The following is a 15,039-nucleotide window of genomic DNA, read 5'->3' as shown; positions in this document are numbered from 1 at the left end:
TTCTTAGACTAAGAAAACAATGACAGATACAAGCCAATATTAGCAGGGAGGAAAAACAGCAGCATAGATAAATATCCCAGTAAAACTAACAGACTATAAAAAATAAAGTCAGAGAGAGAGAGAGAGAGAGAGAGAGAGAGAGAGAGAGAGAAAGAGAGAGAGATCCCAGCAACTTTTATTTTTGCATTTTAAAAGCAGGAATAAAATCAGCTATGAGGTTATAACTTATAAGAATACAAAGGGAGGGTCAGGTAGAATTATATAAATAAGTTGTTTGTTTATTTGAGGTGGCTCTTACTAGGTAGCCCTGGCTGGCCTGGAACTCACTATTTAGATCATGCTGGCCTTGAGCTCAACAGAGATCTATCTGCCTCTGCCTTTTGAATACTGGACTTGAAGCTAAATCTTCTTACTGTGCAAATATTACTCCGAGGTAGGCTGAGATGATGTGACATGGAAGTAATGGACCCTGTATATATTATTTTTCCCTATACATATATAGGAAAGATAAAGGGTAATTTGTAAGTTAAGCACAGTAAGAGACTAACAATAGAATTTATAACATTTACAACAATATACTATAATAAAACCTCCAGTATCATTACTCTTGGGCTTGTTTTGTTTTGTTTTGTTTTGTTTTTGTTTTTCGAGACAGGGTTTCTCTGTGTAGTCCTGGCTGTCCTGGAACTCACTCTGTAGACCAGGCTGGCCTCAAACTCAGAAATCCACCTGTCTCTACCTCCCAAGTGCTAGGATTAAAGGGATGCACCGCCACTGCCCAGCTGTACTCTTGGACTTTTAAATAAGATTATCTTTATACAAGCACTGCTATAGCATGGCAGTTGATCTGAGGACTGAGATGCCTACTAAGTGACTAGTGTGGCAGTTATGTATATGCATGGGTGTATTTGCTAGTCACCAAATAAGGCCCTTGTTGTAGACCCAGAAATTGGAAACCTTATGGTCATCTTCACACACTGGTTCCATTTACCCAAAGTACTTATTCTCTTTTTTTCCCTTAAGCATTTTGTATTTGATTCTGTTTTACTATTTGTCATACTTTATTGTTTTATAGAACTCCCCCCCCCCCCAGTCATACCTCAAGCTTCTTACAGGAAATCAGATGTCTAAATTTGAAGCCTTACTTCATGTAAAGATGGATGTATGAACACGATAATTAATGAATTCCAGGAGATTTATAGACTAGTATTTATATATAAAAAACACTTATTGTTGTAAAGTAGCAGCAAGGTCACTTCCTAACATAATAGTAGTAAGATACCCTTGAATTCTGATTCCCTTCCAAAATTCTCCTAAGGATTAACTCACAAAACTCTCAGGAAAATAAGAGGAGAGAATACAAAGCAAGTAGCTTGTGAAATAGAGGTTTCCAGTATGGCATAGATTGGCCACTGATGGTCCCATACTAAACTGTTCTCTGGCCCAAAAGAGTCATGGGTTAGATGCCTTTCACGAGATACAACCAATAGGTATGTTAGCTGTGAGGAGTGTGTGTGCAACTTGGTGAATAGTGGAAATGTTGTTTCATTTGAATCTTTCCTGTTTCTTACGAATGTGTCTGTAACACAATTTCTGACAAATAGAAGTTGTTACTTGTCCTGCGTTACCTGTACAACTCGGTCAGAAACCTTGCTGTGAAGAGACTGAGCTTGGGCGGGCTTTCTGGGAACCTTGAGGGAAGTCCCTGAAATGTCTCTATAAGACAGCAGAGATACAGTCTCAGCCTACAGCATCGCCTGAAGTATTCCTAACGACAAACCTAGGTATGAGTCAGTAGTGGAAATTTTTGTGTTATCTCTTAAACTTCTTTCCCTCTTTCAGGGTGCTCTGGAACAGGGCTCAAATTCTCAGCTGATGGCTGTCCAGTACACAGAAACCACTAGCATCAGGTAAGAAGATGCACAAGTTCTTGGCCAAAGAGCTTGAACTGTCTTTTAGTGGAGTGAAAACTCACACTTCCTTTTCATGCCCCTTTGAAGACTTTTATATCAGTTCAAATGAACATGCACAACCAGCCAGAAATCCCAGCAGAGAGCTCACCTCTCTCAAATCTCTTGAGTATAGATTTAGTCAGAAGATTTTTCTGTCATAATTTTGTTGTAAACCCAAAGTACCCATTGCTTTCTTGTTCTTGATTTTTTGATCTGTTTGTTAGTTCTCTCCATCCACCTTGTTGGTGCAGGGTCACTGTTGATTCTGTTGTTCCATGAGCTCCAAGCTAGCTGGCCCTCAGGCCCACAGCTGACTCTTCTGTCCCAGCCTCTCACATGGTTGTGCTAGTGCCGGATTACAGTAGTGTCCTTTGATGCAGCTCTTTTATGTGGATTCTGGGACTGAACTGGACTTTCTGTGTTTTGGCTCTTGTAGCAGGTGTTTTTTACCTACTGAGATATCTCATCCCTGGCTGGGTGCTTTATATACATCTTATCTTTAAGTTGATATAACAACTCAGAGTATATTTTATATAGGAAGGCTGGGGAGTCAAGTTTTTGTTTTTTAATAATTTCTTAAGTTATGAACTAGGTGGTAGAACTAGGCATCAGATCTTTTTTTTTTTTTTAAAGGTTTATTTATTTATTATATGTAAGTACACTGTAGCTGTCTTCAGATGCACCAGAAGAGGGCATCAGATTTTGTTACAGATGGTTGTGAGCTACCATGTGGTTGCTGGGATTTGAACTCGGGACCTTTGGAAGAGCAGTCAGAGCTCTTAACCACTGAGCCATCTTGCCAGCCCCCTAGGCATCAGATCTTGTCTGTGTGACTTAGTGCTGCATAGCATGACAGGAGATTTTGAGAGATCCCAGAGAGCGCAGTACACAGCTATTCAAATGGCATCATCAAGGCAGTGTAAGGTGAAAGAGCAGAGTGGGAGGCAACCCTGTCACGACCAAGAGGCCAGCTCTAGTGGGGCAGACTTGTAGTCATAGCCTTTCTAACTTGCTCTGTGAACCAAGCAGATTAATGTAGCAGATCTGAGACCCCATTGATCTTCCAGCACCCAGAACAGCAATAGCAATAAAACCGTGTCATTTGCATAAGTCAAATGTAGCAGAGCATCAGGTGATACCCAATAAATATGTGCAGATTAAAAAATGTTAAAAAGTAAAGATGGTTGTTAAAATGCTACCATTTTGACTGAAAGTTGTTCTTGAGATTCAGATGTGGCCTTAGAATGGCAGGAATAGGGAAAGCCCATCATGTGGAATACTAATGGTATTTGCTATCTTCTCACTAGTAGGAATTCTGGGAGTGAGCTGCAAGTGTATTACGCCTCCCCTGGAAGTTACCAAGGCTTCTTTGACGCCATCCGCAGGAGGGGAGATACGTTTTACGTTGTCTCATTTCGAAGGGTAAGTTCATTCTGAAAGCATAAAGCAAATGTTTTTGAGTAGCTGCTGAACACAAGGCCTTAGGCCGAAAGGAGAAGGTACAGAGGTGGTAGGCAGGAGGCAGGATAAAGTCAGCAGTGCAGGCACAGCAGGCTGAGGGAGCACTGATGCCAGGCTGCGTACTGTGCGGTGAGAACATAGATCGCATCTGAGTTTTATTCCTGGACGCCCTATAGCCGTGCCACTTGTTTCTAAGACAGTGGGAAAGTGAAATAGGAAGTGACAATTGCCTATTAAGGTGCGTTTTAAGCCAAGGCCTATGTGGTAATTAAGGAACAAACTCTGAAAGACTTAAGATTAATCGTGGGCTGATTAATTTGTCAATTGTGGAGTGTTTAGATCTATGTTCCCAAGTTTCTTTGTTCATTTTTTATTTCCTTTTTAAATGTTTATAGTCCTTGGTGAAAAATGTATTAAGTAATCAGTCAGGTTATATAAGCAAAAGTGTTTATATAAGCATTTTTAAATGTTAAAGATGTTAGACCACATGAGAAAAGCACGGCCATTTATAGCCCATCTGCTTTTCCTATAAATGACAGTCTATTCTCCTTAGAGTTTCCATCTGACGTCCCGTAGAGTGCTCTACATTAACCAGGAAAACAGAAGTGATTGGAGTTCCTCAGTGATTTGCTTCCTAAGCTATTTCTTAAACATTTTTTTATGCTTTTAATTCCATGTAAATATCGGTATGTGCATGTTAGTGCTGTAAGAACCATGTTTCTGTTCCTGTGATAAAACCACAACCAACGGATCCTGAGGTAAGAGATCCTGATGACAGGTTGAGCAAGCAGAGAGAGAGAAAGAGAGAGAGACAGAGACAGACACAGAGACACAGAGACACAGAGAGACAAAGAATATTGGAAATGGCATAAGTCTTTAAACTTCCAAAACCCACCTCCAGTGATAGACTTCTTCCAACCAGGCCATTTTCTAAGCCTCCCCAAACAATAACACCAGCTGGGGATGGAGCATTCAAATACTTGAGACTATGGGGGACATTTCATCCAAACCTAGACAATTACATTGCCCACAAAGACCAGAAGAGAGTGTCAGATCCCTTGGAGCTGGAGTCACAGCCTGATACGGGTGTTGGAAACAGAACGCAGGTCCTCTGCAAGAGAGTAAGCAGTTCTAACCACTGAGCCACCTCTCTCTAGCTGCCTAAGTCATTTATTTTATTTTTTATTTTTTGTTTTTTCTTAGAAAATGTTCAGAAGAACATTCATATTTTGTAAAGTAAAAAGGAATTTGATATATTTTTTCTATTTTTTTAACAATTTTTTATTAGATATTTTCTTCATTTACAATTCAAATGCTATCCCATAAGTCCCTTATCTCCCCACCGCCATCCTGCTCTCCAACCCACCCACTTTCGCTTCCTGGCCCTGGTATTCCCCTGTATTGGGGCATATAATCTTTGCAAGACCAAGGGGCCTCTCTTCCCAATGATGGCCGACTAGGCCATCTTCTGCTATACATGCAGCTAGAGACACGAGCTCAGGGGATACTGGTTAGTTCATATTGCTGTTCCTCCTATAGGGCTGCAGACCCCCTTCAGCTCTTTGGGTACTTTCTCTAGCTCCTCCATTGGGGGCCATGTGTTCCATCTAATAGATGACTCTGAGCATCTATATTTGCCAGGCACTGGCATAGCCTCACTAGAGTCAGCTATATCAGGGTCCTGTTGGCAAAAATCTTGCTGGCATATACAATTGTGTCTGTGTTTGGTGGATGATTATGGTATGGATCCCCGAATGGGGCAGTCTCTCTATGGTCCTTCCTTCTGTCTCATCTCCAAACTTTGTCTCTGAAATTCCTTACAATGGATACAGAAAATGTGGTTCATTTACACAATGGAGTACTACTCAGCTATTAAAAACAATGAATTTATGAAGTTCTTAGGCAAATGGATGGGTTTGGAGGATATCATCCTGAGTGAGGTAACCCAATCACAAAAGAACACACATTGTATGCACTCACTGATAAGCAGATATTAGCCCAGAAACTTAGAATACCCAAGATACAATTTGCAAAGCACATGAAACTCAAGAAGAAGGAAGTCCAAAGTGTGGATACTTTGTCCCTCCTTAGAATGGGGAGCAAAATACCCATGGAAGTCATTTATTTTTAGAGGAAAGGCTATACGTGGTCTATGGTTGGAAATGAGTATTTATAGCAGTAGAATGATTTGTTCTCATTTCTTGTTGCCACACCCTAACAGAAATTGTCAGTTAACTAGCTAGTGCTTTTCTAAATTAGAAATTTTTAGTGCCTCGGGGTTTCAGGAGGAGAGACAATCGGATCTTGAAGACTAAGAACATTGGCTGTTCTGTATGTCTGTATCTATTCGTATATCCAGTTATTAATCAGACAAACCAGGAGATTTGGAACACTTTAGCTGTGGCATCTGATGATCACAGCATTTTCACAGAATTCCTTTGCTCATCTTGTTCTCCCAAATAATTAACGTACTCACCAGCCTCATGGTGTCTTTTGCCTGGCAGGTGGGCTGCTGTGAACAGTTTCATTAAGGCTCCAACTGTCAGGGCTCAAGAGAAGGAAGGAGTTGTTCTTCTGTTGATAGAATTACGTTTAAGGTTAAAGGAAAAGTAAACCTTTTAGAGTGGACCTCGTTCTCTGTAAGGCCCCGACCTGCGCTGCCGTGACTGTGTCTCTGAGCTTCCTATAGAAGCAGGTTTTAATCCTACTTCAGGATATGCCCTCATTGGATTGAACAGTATAACATAGAGTAAAAACAGCAGATGTCAAGCCATGGGTGGAAATTATTGTTAACAATGTTTTCCTAGGGATGAGAACAAGTGACTCACTCACACACACACACACACAGATACACACTCACACACACACTTACACAGACACACAGATACACACACACACACACACACACAGAGACACACACAGATACACACACACACGGAGGATGGAGAAAGAGAGAGCCTATATTAATATTAAAGGAGACTGTATTCTTTTAAATAAAGAGGATGAATTGTGCTTTTCTTTTTTTTATACTTTTTATTAGGTATTTTCCTCAATTACATTTCCAATGCTATCCCAAAAGTCCCCCATACCCTCCCCCTCACTTCCCTACCCACCCATCCCCACTTTTTGGCCCTGGCGTTCCCCTGTACTGGGGCATATAAAGTTTGCAAGTCCAATGGGCCTCTCTTTCCAGTGATGGCCGACTAGGCCATCTTTTGATACATATGCAGCTAGAGTCAAGAGCTCCGGGGTACTGGTTAGTTCATAATGTTGTTGTACCTACAGGGTTGCAGATCCCTTTAGCTCCTTGGGTACTTTCTCTAGCTCCTCCATTGGGGGCCCTGTGATCCATCCAATAGCTGACTGTGAGCATCCACTTCTGTGTTTGCTAGGCCCCGGCCTAGTCTCACAAGAGACAGTTATATCAGGGTCCTTTCAGCAAAATCTTGCTAGTGTATGCAATGGTGTCAGCGTTTGGAAGCTGATTATGGGATGGATCCCTGGATATGGCAATCACTAGATGGTCCATCCTTTCGTCACAGCTCCAAATTTTATCTCTGTAACTCCTTCCATGGGGTTCTTTTCTTATTAATTATTTATTTACATTTCAAATGTGTTCCCCTTCCTGATCTCCCCTCCAAACCCCTCACCTCCCCCTCTCCTTTGCCTCTAAGAAGGTGCTCCTCCACCCACCCACTCTGCCTCACCCCTCTAGCATCCCCCTTTGCTGGGGCAACAAGCCTCTACAGGACCAAGGACTTCCTCTCCCATTGATCCCAGATAAGGCCATCCTCTCCCACACGTAGTGGGAGCCATGGACCGACTCATGTGTACTCTTTGGTTGGTGGTTTAGTCTCTGGGAGCTCTGAGGGGTCTGGTTAGTTGATATTGTTGTTCTTCGGTGGGGTTGCAATCTCCTTCAGTTCCTTAAGTTCTTCCCTATCTTTTCCATTGGGGTCCCCAGGCTCAGTCCAATGGTTGGCTGTGAGTTTCTGCATCTGTCTTAGTCAGGTGTTGGCCAAGCCTCTCAGAGAACAGCTATACCAGGCTCCTGTCTGTAAGCACATCTTGACATCAGCAATAGTGTCTGGGTTTGGTGTCTGTAGATGGGGTGGATCCCCAGGTGGGGCAGTCTCTGGATGGCCTTTCTTTCCTTCAGTCTCTGCTCCACTTTTTGTCCCTGCATTTCCTTTAGACAGGAACAATTCTGGATTAAAGATTTTGAGATGAGTGAGTAGCCTCATCCCTCAACTAGGGGCCTTGTCTATATACTGGAGGTGGTCTCTTCAGGTTCTAGCTCCCCTCTGTTGGGTATTTTGGCTAGTGTCATCCCCATTAGGTCCAGGAACCCCTCACATCCCTGGTGTCTGGGGCTTTCTAGTGCCCTTCCTTCCCTATTCCCCATTGCTACATATTTCTATTCATTCTCCTGGCCCTCTGGGCTTCTCTCCTGTCTTTTCCCTTAAAAAAAAAATACAAGAATTACATTTTTCCCACATGTGTATAAAGCTCTTTCTCATTCTTTTACTGTGGAAAGTGGTGTTGGAAAATTACTGATTTCTCTTTCCATCCTTTGATGTTCAGATAGTTCAGTCTGAACATTCTTTCTGTATCTTTCCTCTAATTAAAATCTATTATTTTATATCTAGGAAAACCTGCAACATCTTTTCTTCTGCCCCTCCCCCCCCCCAAGTCTTTCTCGTTTTAACAGTAGGGAAATGGAAGTTTACTTTATTGCATTGGCTATAAACTGTGTCATGATTCAGGAATCCAGTCCTCAAATACCTGGATTGCTCTTTTTTTTTTTCTTTCTAAGATGAAAATATAAGAAGTAATGAATTACATCATACTTGACCTTTTCTTCTATATTTTGATCTGAAATACTTTCCTAAAAGTTTCTTTGAAAATTATGTGGCATGAGTCGGAGGAGGTGGACTTTGCTCTTGTTGGTTTCTTAATCTCATTGACAGAAATGATGGCGTTGGAATTCAGGAATAAGGAAATTGTAGCAGCCCAAGTCTCTGCTTAGCAAGATCCAGACACTTTCAATCCAGCCAGCAGCACAGCCCTTTGTATTCTTTCACTACTTACTGAGCATGTACTTATCCGAATGCCTTAACAGCTAAAGAAGTACATGTGAGATTGATAATCTAGTGTATACCATTATTTAATAAATACATCCCACACTGCTGTACCTGCTGATGTCTTTACTGTCCAGCTGCTAACATTATTTCCTCTAGCAGGCAGGCTTCTGGGTAGCTAAGAAAGAGATTCGGAAGGAGCTTTTCTGCTGCTTTGGCTTTGTCTGCGCGGCTTTGCCTCCGCACAGTGGGCTTCTCCCCTTTCCTTCCTTGTGGAGCTCCAGACACTCACACCTTGCTTCCCCATAAGTCTTTTTTCTTTTTCCCTCCCTTTAAACTTGTTTTGGTATGATTTGGAAGGGCGGGGTGGAGAATAGCTTTTCTCAAACTTCCAAGGCACTTTGAAACTATGCATAAATAAGGGAAAGGTAGTTTGATGTCTCTTTTTCTTAGTGTGTTTGTATAATAGTTTATTTAGGGAGGTGCGTGCGTGGTTAAAGAATGTAAGCACATGAAGTTAAGAGTGTGGGCCGGCAGCAGTTGCTCAGAAGAGGAAAATGAGGAAAGTGACTCCAACGAGGAGGAAAAGAAAACTGGAGAAGGGTGAGGAACACTGTAACCTTAGCTGTCATTCCAGTGACCTTTGAAATGCTGTCCATACATTCTTCTTTCCAAGACAGTTTTATGTGGAGAAAAGTTTTAAAATCTTGGGGCAGTTTCTCTTTAAGAACAGGTTTTCTGGCTAGAGAGATGATCAGTTAACAAACTGCTTGGTATATTCATTTAAAAGCTAGACATGGTGGCATGCAGATACAGGAGGAGCCCTTGAGCTTATTGGTCTATAGCCAAATTAGCAAAGTCTGCATTCAGTAAAAGACCTTGTCTCAAAAAATAAGGTGGAGCCATTATGTAGACTTCTGGCTTCCACCCATCCAAATCTACATGCACCACACACACACTCAGTACCTGAAATGGGTGTGGGGAGCGGTGAGAGAAAAAACACAGGTCTTTTATATATTCACATACACATATATGAATATTATTCTGATTTATTTGCTATTTCTTTTTCAATAAGATAGATACATAAGAATACTTTGGCATTGTTTTAGTTTTTGTTTGTTTTTGTTTTTAGTACCTGTTCTTCATATCAAAAGTAAACACTTTTGTGTCTTCTTGGGTGTTTCAAATGCGTGTGTGATATAAAGGGGGATCTGAGCTTCAGCTATATGCCTGACTCAGAGATGTTTTTTTCCTCCAGGTGTTCCCTCTTCCTCAAGATAGTACCATATTTGGAGGTGGATTTCATGCCTTAATTGCTTGTAAGACATAGATGGGCGCATTGTGTATATATGGTGTAGGTTGTAAGGATTACCTCGAGCCATAGGGACTCACCATATATGATGTATAGGAATTGAAGTAGCATAGCAAACTGGCTCAGCAGCCAAGTAGCACCTAGAACACCAATGTCTTTCTTACACATAGCTGAGTCAGATTCCTCAGACACAAAGGTCATTATCAGACAGTTGGTACTATCTTGTATGAAGGACTGTTGTGGGGATTTAGCTCACCATGTGTTCTCTCCTTTTGTAAGCATGAAACATTATGCCTGGGCCTACACTGTGAGAAGACCTGAACTTTAGCTGTACGCATCCTCAGGAGATGAATGCTTGCTGATGCAGGCTCTTGAACCTTCATAAACATTATTATAACACAATAGTTTGATTATTTAAAAAACTCTTTCTTATGTCAGTTCCTGGTTTTTAGACCAGAAGCACTCTTCCCTCAATTGTGTCATAAGTCTACTAATGGCAGGAAGCAGTATGTGCTTGTCAGTTACTACCCTGATACTCAGCACAGGCAGCCACTTACTACCTGCTGAGTATAGATACTGCGGCTGTTAGAAATGCACTGTTCTTCATGCATTTCATTTACAAGGTATTTTTCCATGTTTGGTGTAAAGAAGTGCTCTGCATAGCATAAGCGGTGTGGCGTGCAACAGAGTTTAGGCAGCACTGGCTTCTCCCTTGTTCATTTCTGGGTGCTCCAGCCAGAGTCACAGCAGCTTTCTGTCTTGGCTCCAAGCCATCGAGGTGAAGAAACTACCTGATGAACTGCTTAGTGTTGCTCAGTGCCATCAAGGAAAACCTTAAGTTACTCTTACTCTCATACAAATGTATGACAGCTTTTTGGAGCAGATGGGCTGTAATAGACCTTTCTCTGGTCTTTGACTTACTGTGAGCTCTGGAGAAAGGTTACTGTCCTATACCAGATTTAAGCAACATACTCTAGTACATGAGTCAGAAACTTAGCCTTAGACAAACTGTAGGGAATGCTCTGATGATTGCAAACTTTGCTTGGTGGTGTTATTTACATGAAGTGCTTGCCAAAGGTGTATTCCCATGGGTGACCACAAAAGCAATTTGTTGCTAGCAATACATGTATTAATTTCCTAGTACGTAAAGAATGGCATATTTTCTTAATGTGTATAATTTAAACCTTAAAAGTTTAAATTTCATATGCAAAGCATATTAAGTGATTAGAAGTACTTGATTGCATATAAAACAATTTTACACACACACATATGTGAGTGTATGCATGTTTAGAAGCAGAGGAATTTCCTTACTGATAAAGATAAATTAGTCTATGAACATTGCTTTAAGAAGTCAGTGCTCTTTTGTTTGCAGAGTTTGCAGCTTGGATGTACACAGGGTCAGGCATTCTCTTCTGCCTTCTCTTATGTGACCTTCAAGCCAAGTTCTAGCTGAACAATGAGTAGCTGACCTTGGAGTAGTAATTGCATTTTAGAAAACGTTTTACCTTAGAAGATGGAATTCTTTTTAAAAGTCCCCTGTTTAGAGTACTCTTTCTCAGTTTTGACTTTCCTTAAGATGGACTTGAATTCAGGTCTTGACGTGTATTATAAAACAATAGAACAGGGTTATTTAAGTATCCTCTTCACTTAACTTTACTTAATGAGTATATTGTCAGTATTCTTTTTATAATCCCTTTTCATTTCATTATACATAAATTGGTATCTTTATGCAGACTTTGTACTTCACAAAGTTGTTTTCAATATATTCATTAATTCCTTATATATAACCATGTATTTCTAATCCTATTATTGATGATAAAATTGAAGCAGAAGGAGGTTAAAATAACTTTAAGATGCAAAAAGCATCTAATACAAAAAGCATTAGGACAGTGGCTGAAACAAGTAACACTTATCTATAATCACAATCCTTGGTCATCTCTGTCAGGATGAGTTCAAGGCTAACCTGGGCTTCTAAATTAGTTTAGTCTTGTAGCCTAAGACCAGCCTGGGCTACAGAGTAAAACTCTGCCTCAAAACAGCAGTATCAGGGTGTGGTGGCACATGCCTTTAATCTCAGCACCCAGGAGGTAGGGGACAGCCTCGTGTATATAGTGTGACCTTGTCTCATAAAGCAAGACCTCAAAACTGTCAACAGAAAGTAAGTAGGTAAATACATAAATCAGTAAATGTGCACTGAGACGCTCACGTGCGTGATTCTAGCACTCAGGAGAATGAGGCTAACTTAGCAGCACAGCGAAGCCCTATCTTAAAAATGAACAAATATTTTGACAGAATTTAATAGTTGATAGATCAACTTTTGATAGTATCCCTCACATTAAGTCTCAGGGTTTTTGTAATGATGGAAAATTTTTCTCCAAACAGAGATATATTCTAAGAATGAATATATATATATATATATATATATATATATATATATATATATATATATATGCCTGCAGTTTAGCTTTCAGTGTGCCTCTTACTGATATTTACTGTGACATAGAACAAACACATAACCCCTGTATCTTTAGATCCCTTATCTATAAAGCAACAACCTTAGAGAGGACTGTCACTTCCAGTTTAGCTTTAGAAATGTGGTTTTTATTTCTGTAATTTCATGTGTGTGTATGGGGGAACAACACTGTTTCTCTAGAAGGCCGTGGTATTGCTTTAAACTCTTAGATGCTACTAAATAGTTCAGTCTTAGAGTTTTGAAAAATAACAAAATATGAAGTTAAAAGTTTTGTTATGGCTGCCAGTTTTGTGATTCACTTAATGTCCCTATAGTACACAATATATCAACCTTTAGTTATTATTTCTATAATGAAGTTATCCCATTTTACAAGTTATGGAAGTGAAGTACAGAAAGATTACTGTAACATGGTTCAAAAGTGGCAGAGCTAGAATTTAACCCCAGCAAGCTTCAGCACGGAATCTGTGTGTGTGTGTGTGTGTGTGTGTGTGTGTGTGTGTGTGTCTGTTTATTTAAATGTGGGAGTGCTCTGTCTGCATGTACACCTGCATGCCAGAAGAGGGCATCAGTTCCACCATGTGGTTGATGAGAATTGAACTCAGGACCTCTGAAAGAGCAACCAGTGTTCCTAACTACTAGCCATCTCACAAGCCCAGAGTCTGTGGAATTAATCATTTTCCTACATTGCCATTTATAAAGCTTTTATTTTCACATCTTTCAGAACAATCAATTTGGAGTTTCATTCTGTCACTTTCTTTGTCCAAACACATTAGAGTTGCTTTGATTTATTTCCAAAGAGAATAAGACCAAGGCAAACCCTGTGAAAAACCAAGCCACCTGCTAGAATGTATAATTTTATAGAAAAAACACAACAAGCAGAAAACCACAGGGGATTATTGTAAGCACAGGAGGAGAAATGGAAGAGTGTACTACAGATAAGGGAGAAAAACATCAACCTGTTTATTTTGTTTAAACTTAGAGAGGAAGAGTTCCAGAAAGAGGCTGTCAGTAGCACCAGGTGTCATAGGGCCCCTGAGAATGAGAAGCGAAAAATCTCACTTATCTGTATCAACTGAAAGTACTCGTGTGGAGGGATCAAAAAAGATCCACACTAGAGATAAGAGAGAGAATGAAAGAGATCCAATGGAGGGTTTGGTAAATATGGCATTGAGTAGAAGACATGAGCGCTTGTGTGTAGTCAGGGAGAGCTTGACTGTGCTAGGCAAGCACTTTGTCCCTATAGAGACCACTGCAATTGGTGACCCTACACATAAGTATAGGAAGAGTTCTGTTTTGTGCTTGACAGGTGTTCTGAAGGAAATAAAGCAAGTCAATGCCATGTTCATTTTCCTATGTAGGGATGTTTTTATGTTTAAAGCAAAGCATAGAGAAAGTTGCAGAGTGTTTTTGTTTATTTGCAGTAGTACTACAAAGAGAAAGGATATATTGAATTTAAACTGTATTTAAAAAATAAAACAATGTTTAAACTCTTCCCAGGATATTAAAAGTCTTCCAGGTCATGAATAATTGTTATTAATAAATGAGGAAAAGACTTTAAAATATAAACGTTGCTGGGTGGTGATGGTGCCTGTCTTTAATCCCAGCACTTGGGAGGCAGAGGCAAGTGAATTTCTCTGAGTTTGAGGCCAGCCTGGTCTATAGAGCAGGTTCCATGACAGCCAGGGCTACACAGAGAAAACCTGTCTTGAAAAACTGTATATATATATTTTAATAGAACTGTTTCTAATTAAATTTATATATAGTTTTCGAGGTTCTCCTCATATAAAAGCTAAAAACTAGCAAAGTAGCTTATGAAATCATTTTATGTCTTAACAGAGTTTGGTGCAAGCCTTTTCATGATGTCACAAAACTTAATTATGGAGGAAGCAATTATCACATTATAGGAAACAGCTATGGTTTATGATTCAGGTCTGAAACACTCATGTCATTTCCATCTCCTCCCTCCGCATGCAGTGACTTGTTCATTTTGGACTCGTACTTGTTTAACTTTCGACACCTTCAGCAATGTTAGACCTCGAGTTTCATTATTTCTTCCTGAAAAATCTTAAGTCTAGTAATTGTGTGATTTATGTCCAAACATTACTGTTAGCTTACTGAGAAGATACTGTTTGAAGAGATGTAGCATCTCTAGTATGGTTAACCCATGGGATGCCATCAGGATGGATAAGTAGCTCCAAGTTGAAGCTAACATCTAACTGATTAATGACTTACTGTTGGCTTCGTGTCTGTTGTCTCTGCTGTGATGTAGGTATATTGGGTTCATGAAACCTCTCTGTCTCGGTCTTCCTCCTATCCCCATGACATAGCATAGTGCCAGGTATGTCGCACTTATTCAACAAAGAATAAATGAATGAAAAATTAATGAAATGGATGCCAAATCCATCACTTTGGTACTATCTTTGAGTTATTTTTGTAATAGAAAATGTGTGCTACAGCAGCTTCTTGAGCATTTACGCATCTGTAGGAGTTGCATGTACGTGTGGATTCACGTACATGTATATAGACAAGTGTAGAGGTCAGAGGTCAGCTGTGGGTGTTGTCCCTCTGGTGCTTCCCACTGTATTTTTAAACAGGCTTTCTCACTTGGCCTGGAACTCACTGATGAGGCTGAACTGGCTAGCCAGTGAACCCCAGAGACCTTCCTATCTGCCCCTCCCACTCTGCCCACCCCACCCCATCCCACCCCAGTGCTGGGATTACAAGCACATAACACTCCGCCTGACTTTTTTTTTTTTTTTT

General features: G+C 40.4%; 1 protein-coding gene across 4 annotated transcripts in view; it reads left to right on the top strand.

Annotated features, from left to right (window-relative positions):
• Atf6 (activating transcription factor 6) overlaps positions 1-15,039 on the top strand; it is a 169,892-nt gene that overhangs the window by 75,777 nt on the left and 79,076 nt on the right. For 3 of the 4 annotated variants that reach the window (XM_029474736.1, XM_021159362.2, XM_029474734.1), the window contains 2 exons: positions 1,843-1,910; positions 3,260-3,374. In XM_029474736.1, coding sequence (XP_029330596.1) covers positions 1,843-1,910; positions 3,260-3,374 — 183 coding nt within the window. The remainder of the gene's footprint in view (positions 1-1,842; positions 1,911-3,259; positions 3,375-15,039) is intronic. The other variant, XM_029474735.1, reaches the window with a different exon arrangement.

Source organism: Mus caroli, chromosome 1, assembly GCF_900094665.2.
Source record: "Mus caroli chromosome 1, CAROLI_EIJ_v1.1, whole genome shotgun sequence".
NCBI classification, from domain to species: Eukaryota; Metazoa; Chordata; class Mammalia; order Rodentia; family Muridae; genus Mus; species Mus caroli.
Note: the sequence above shows the minus strand (reverse complement) of the source record. Positions and strands in the feature narration are given on the sequence as shown.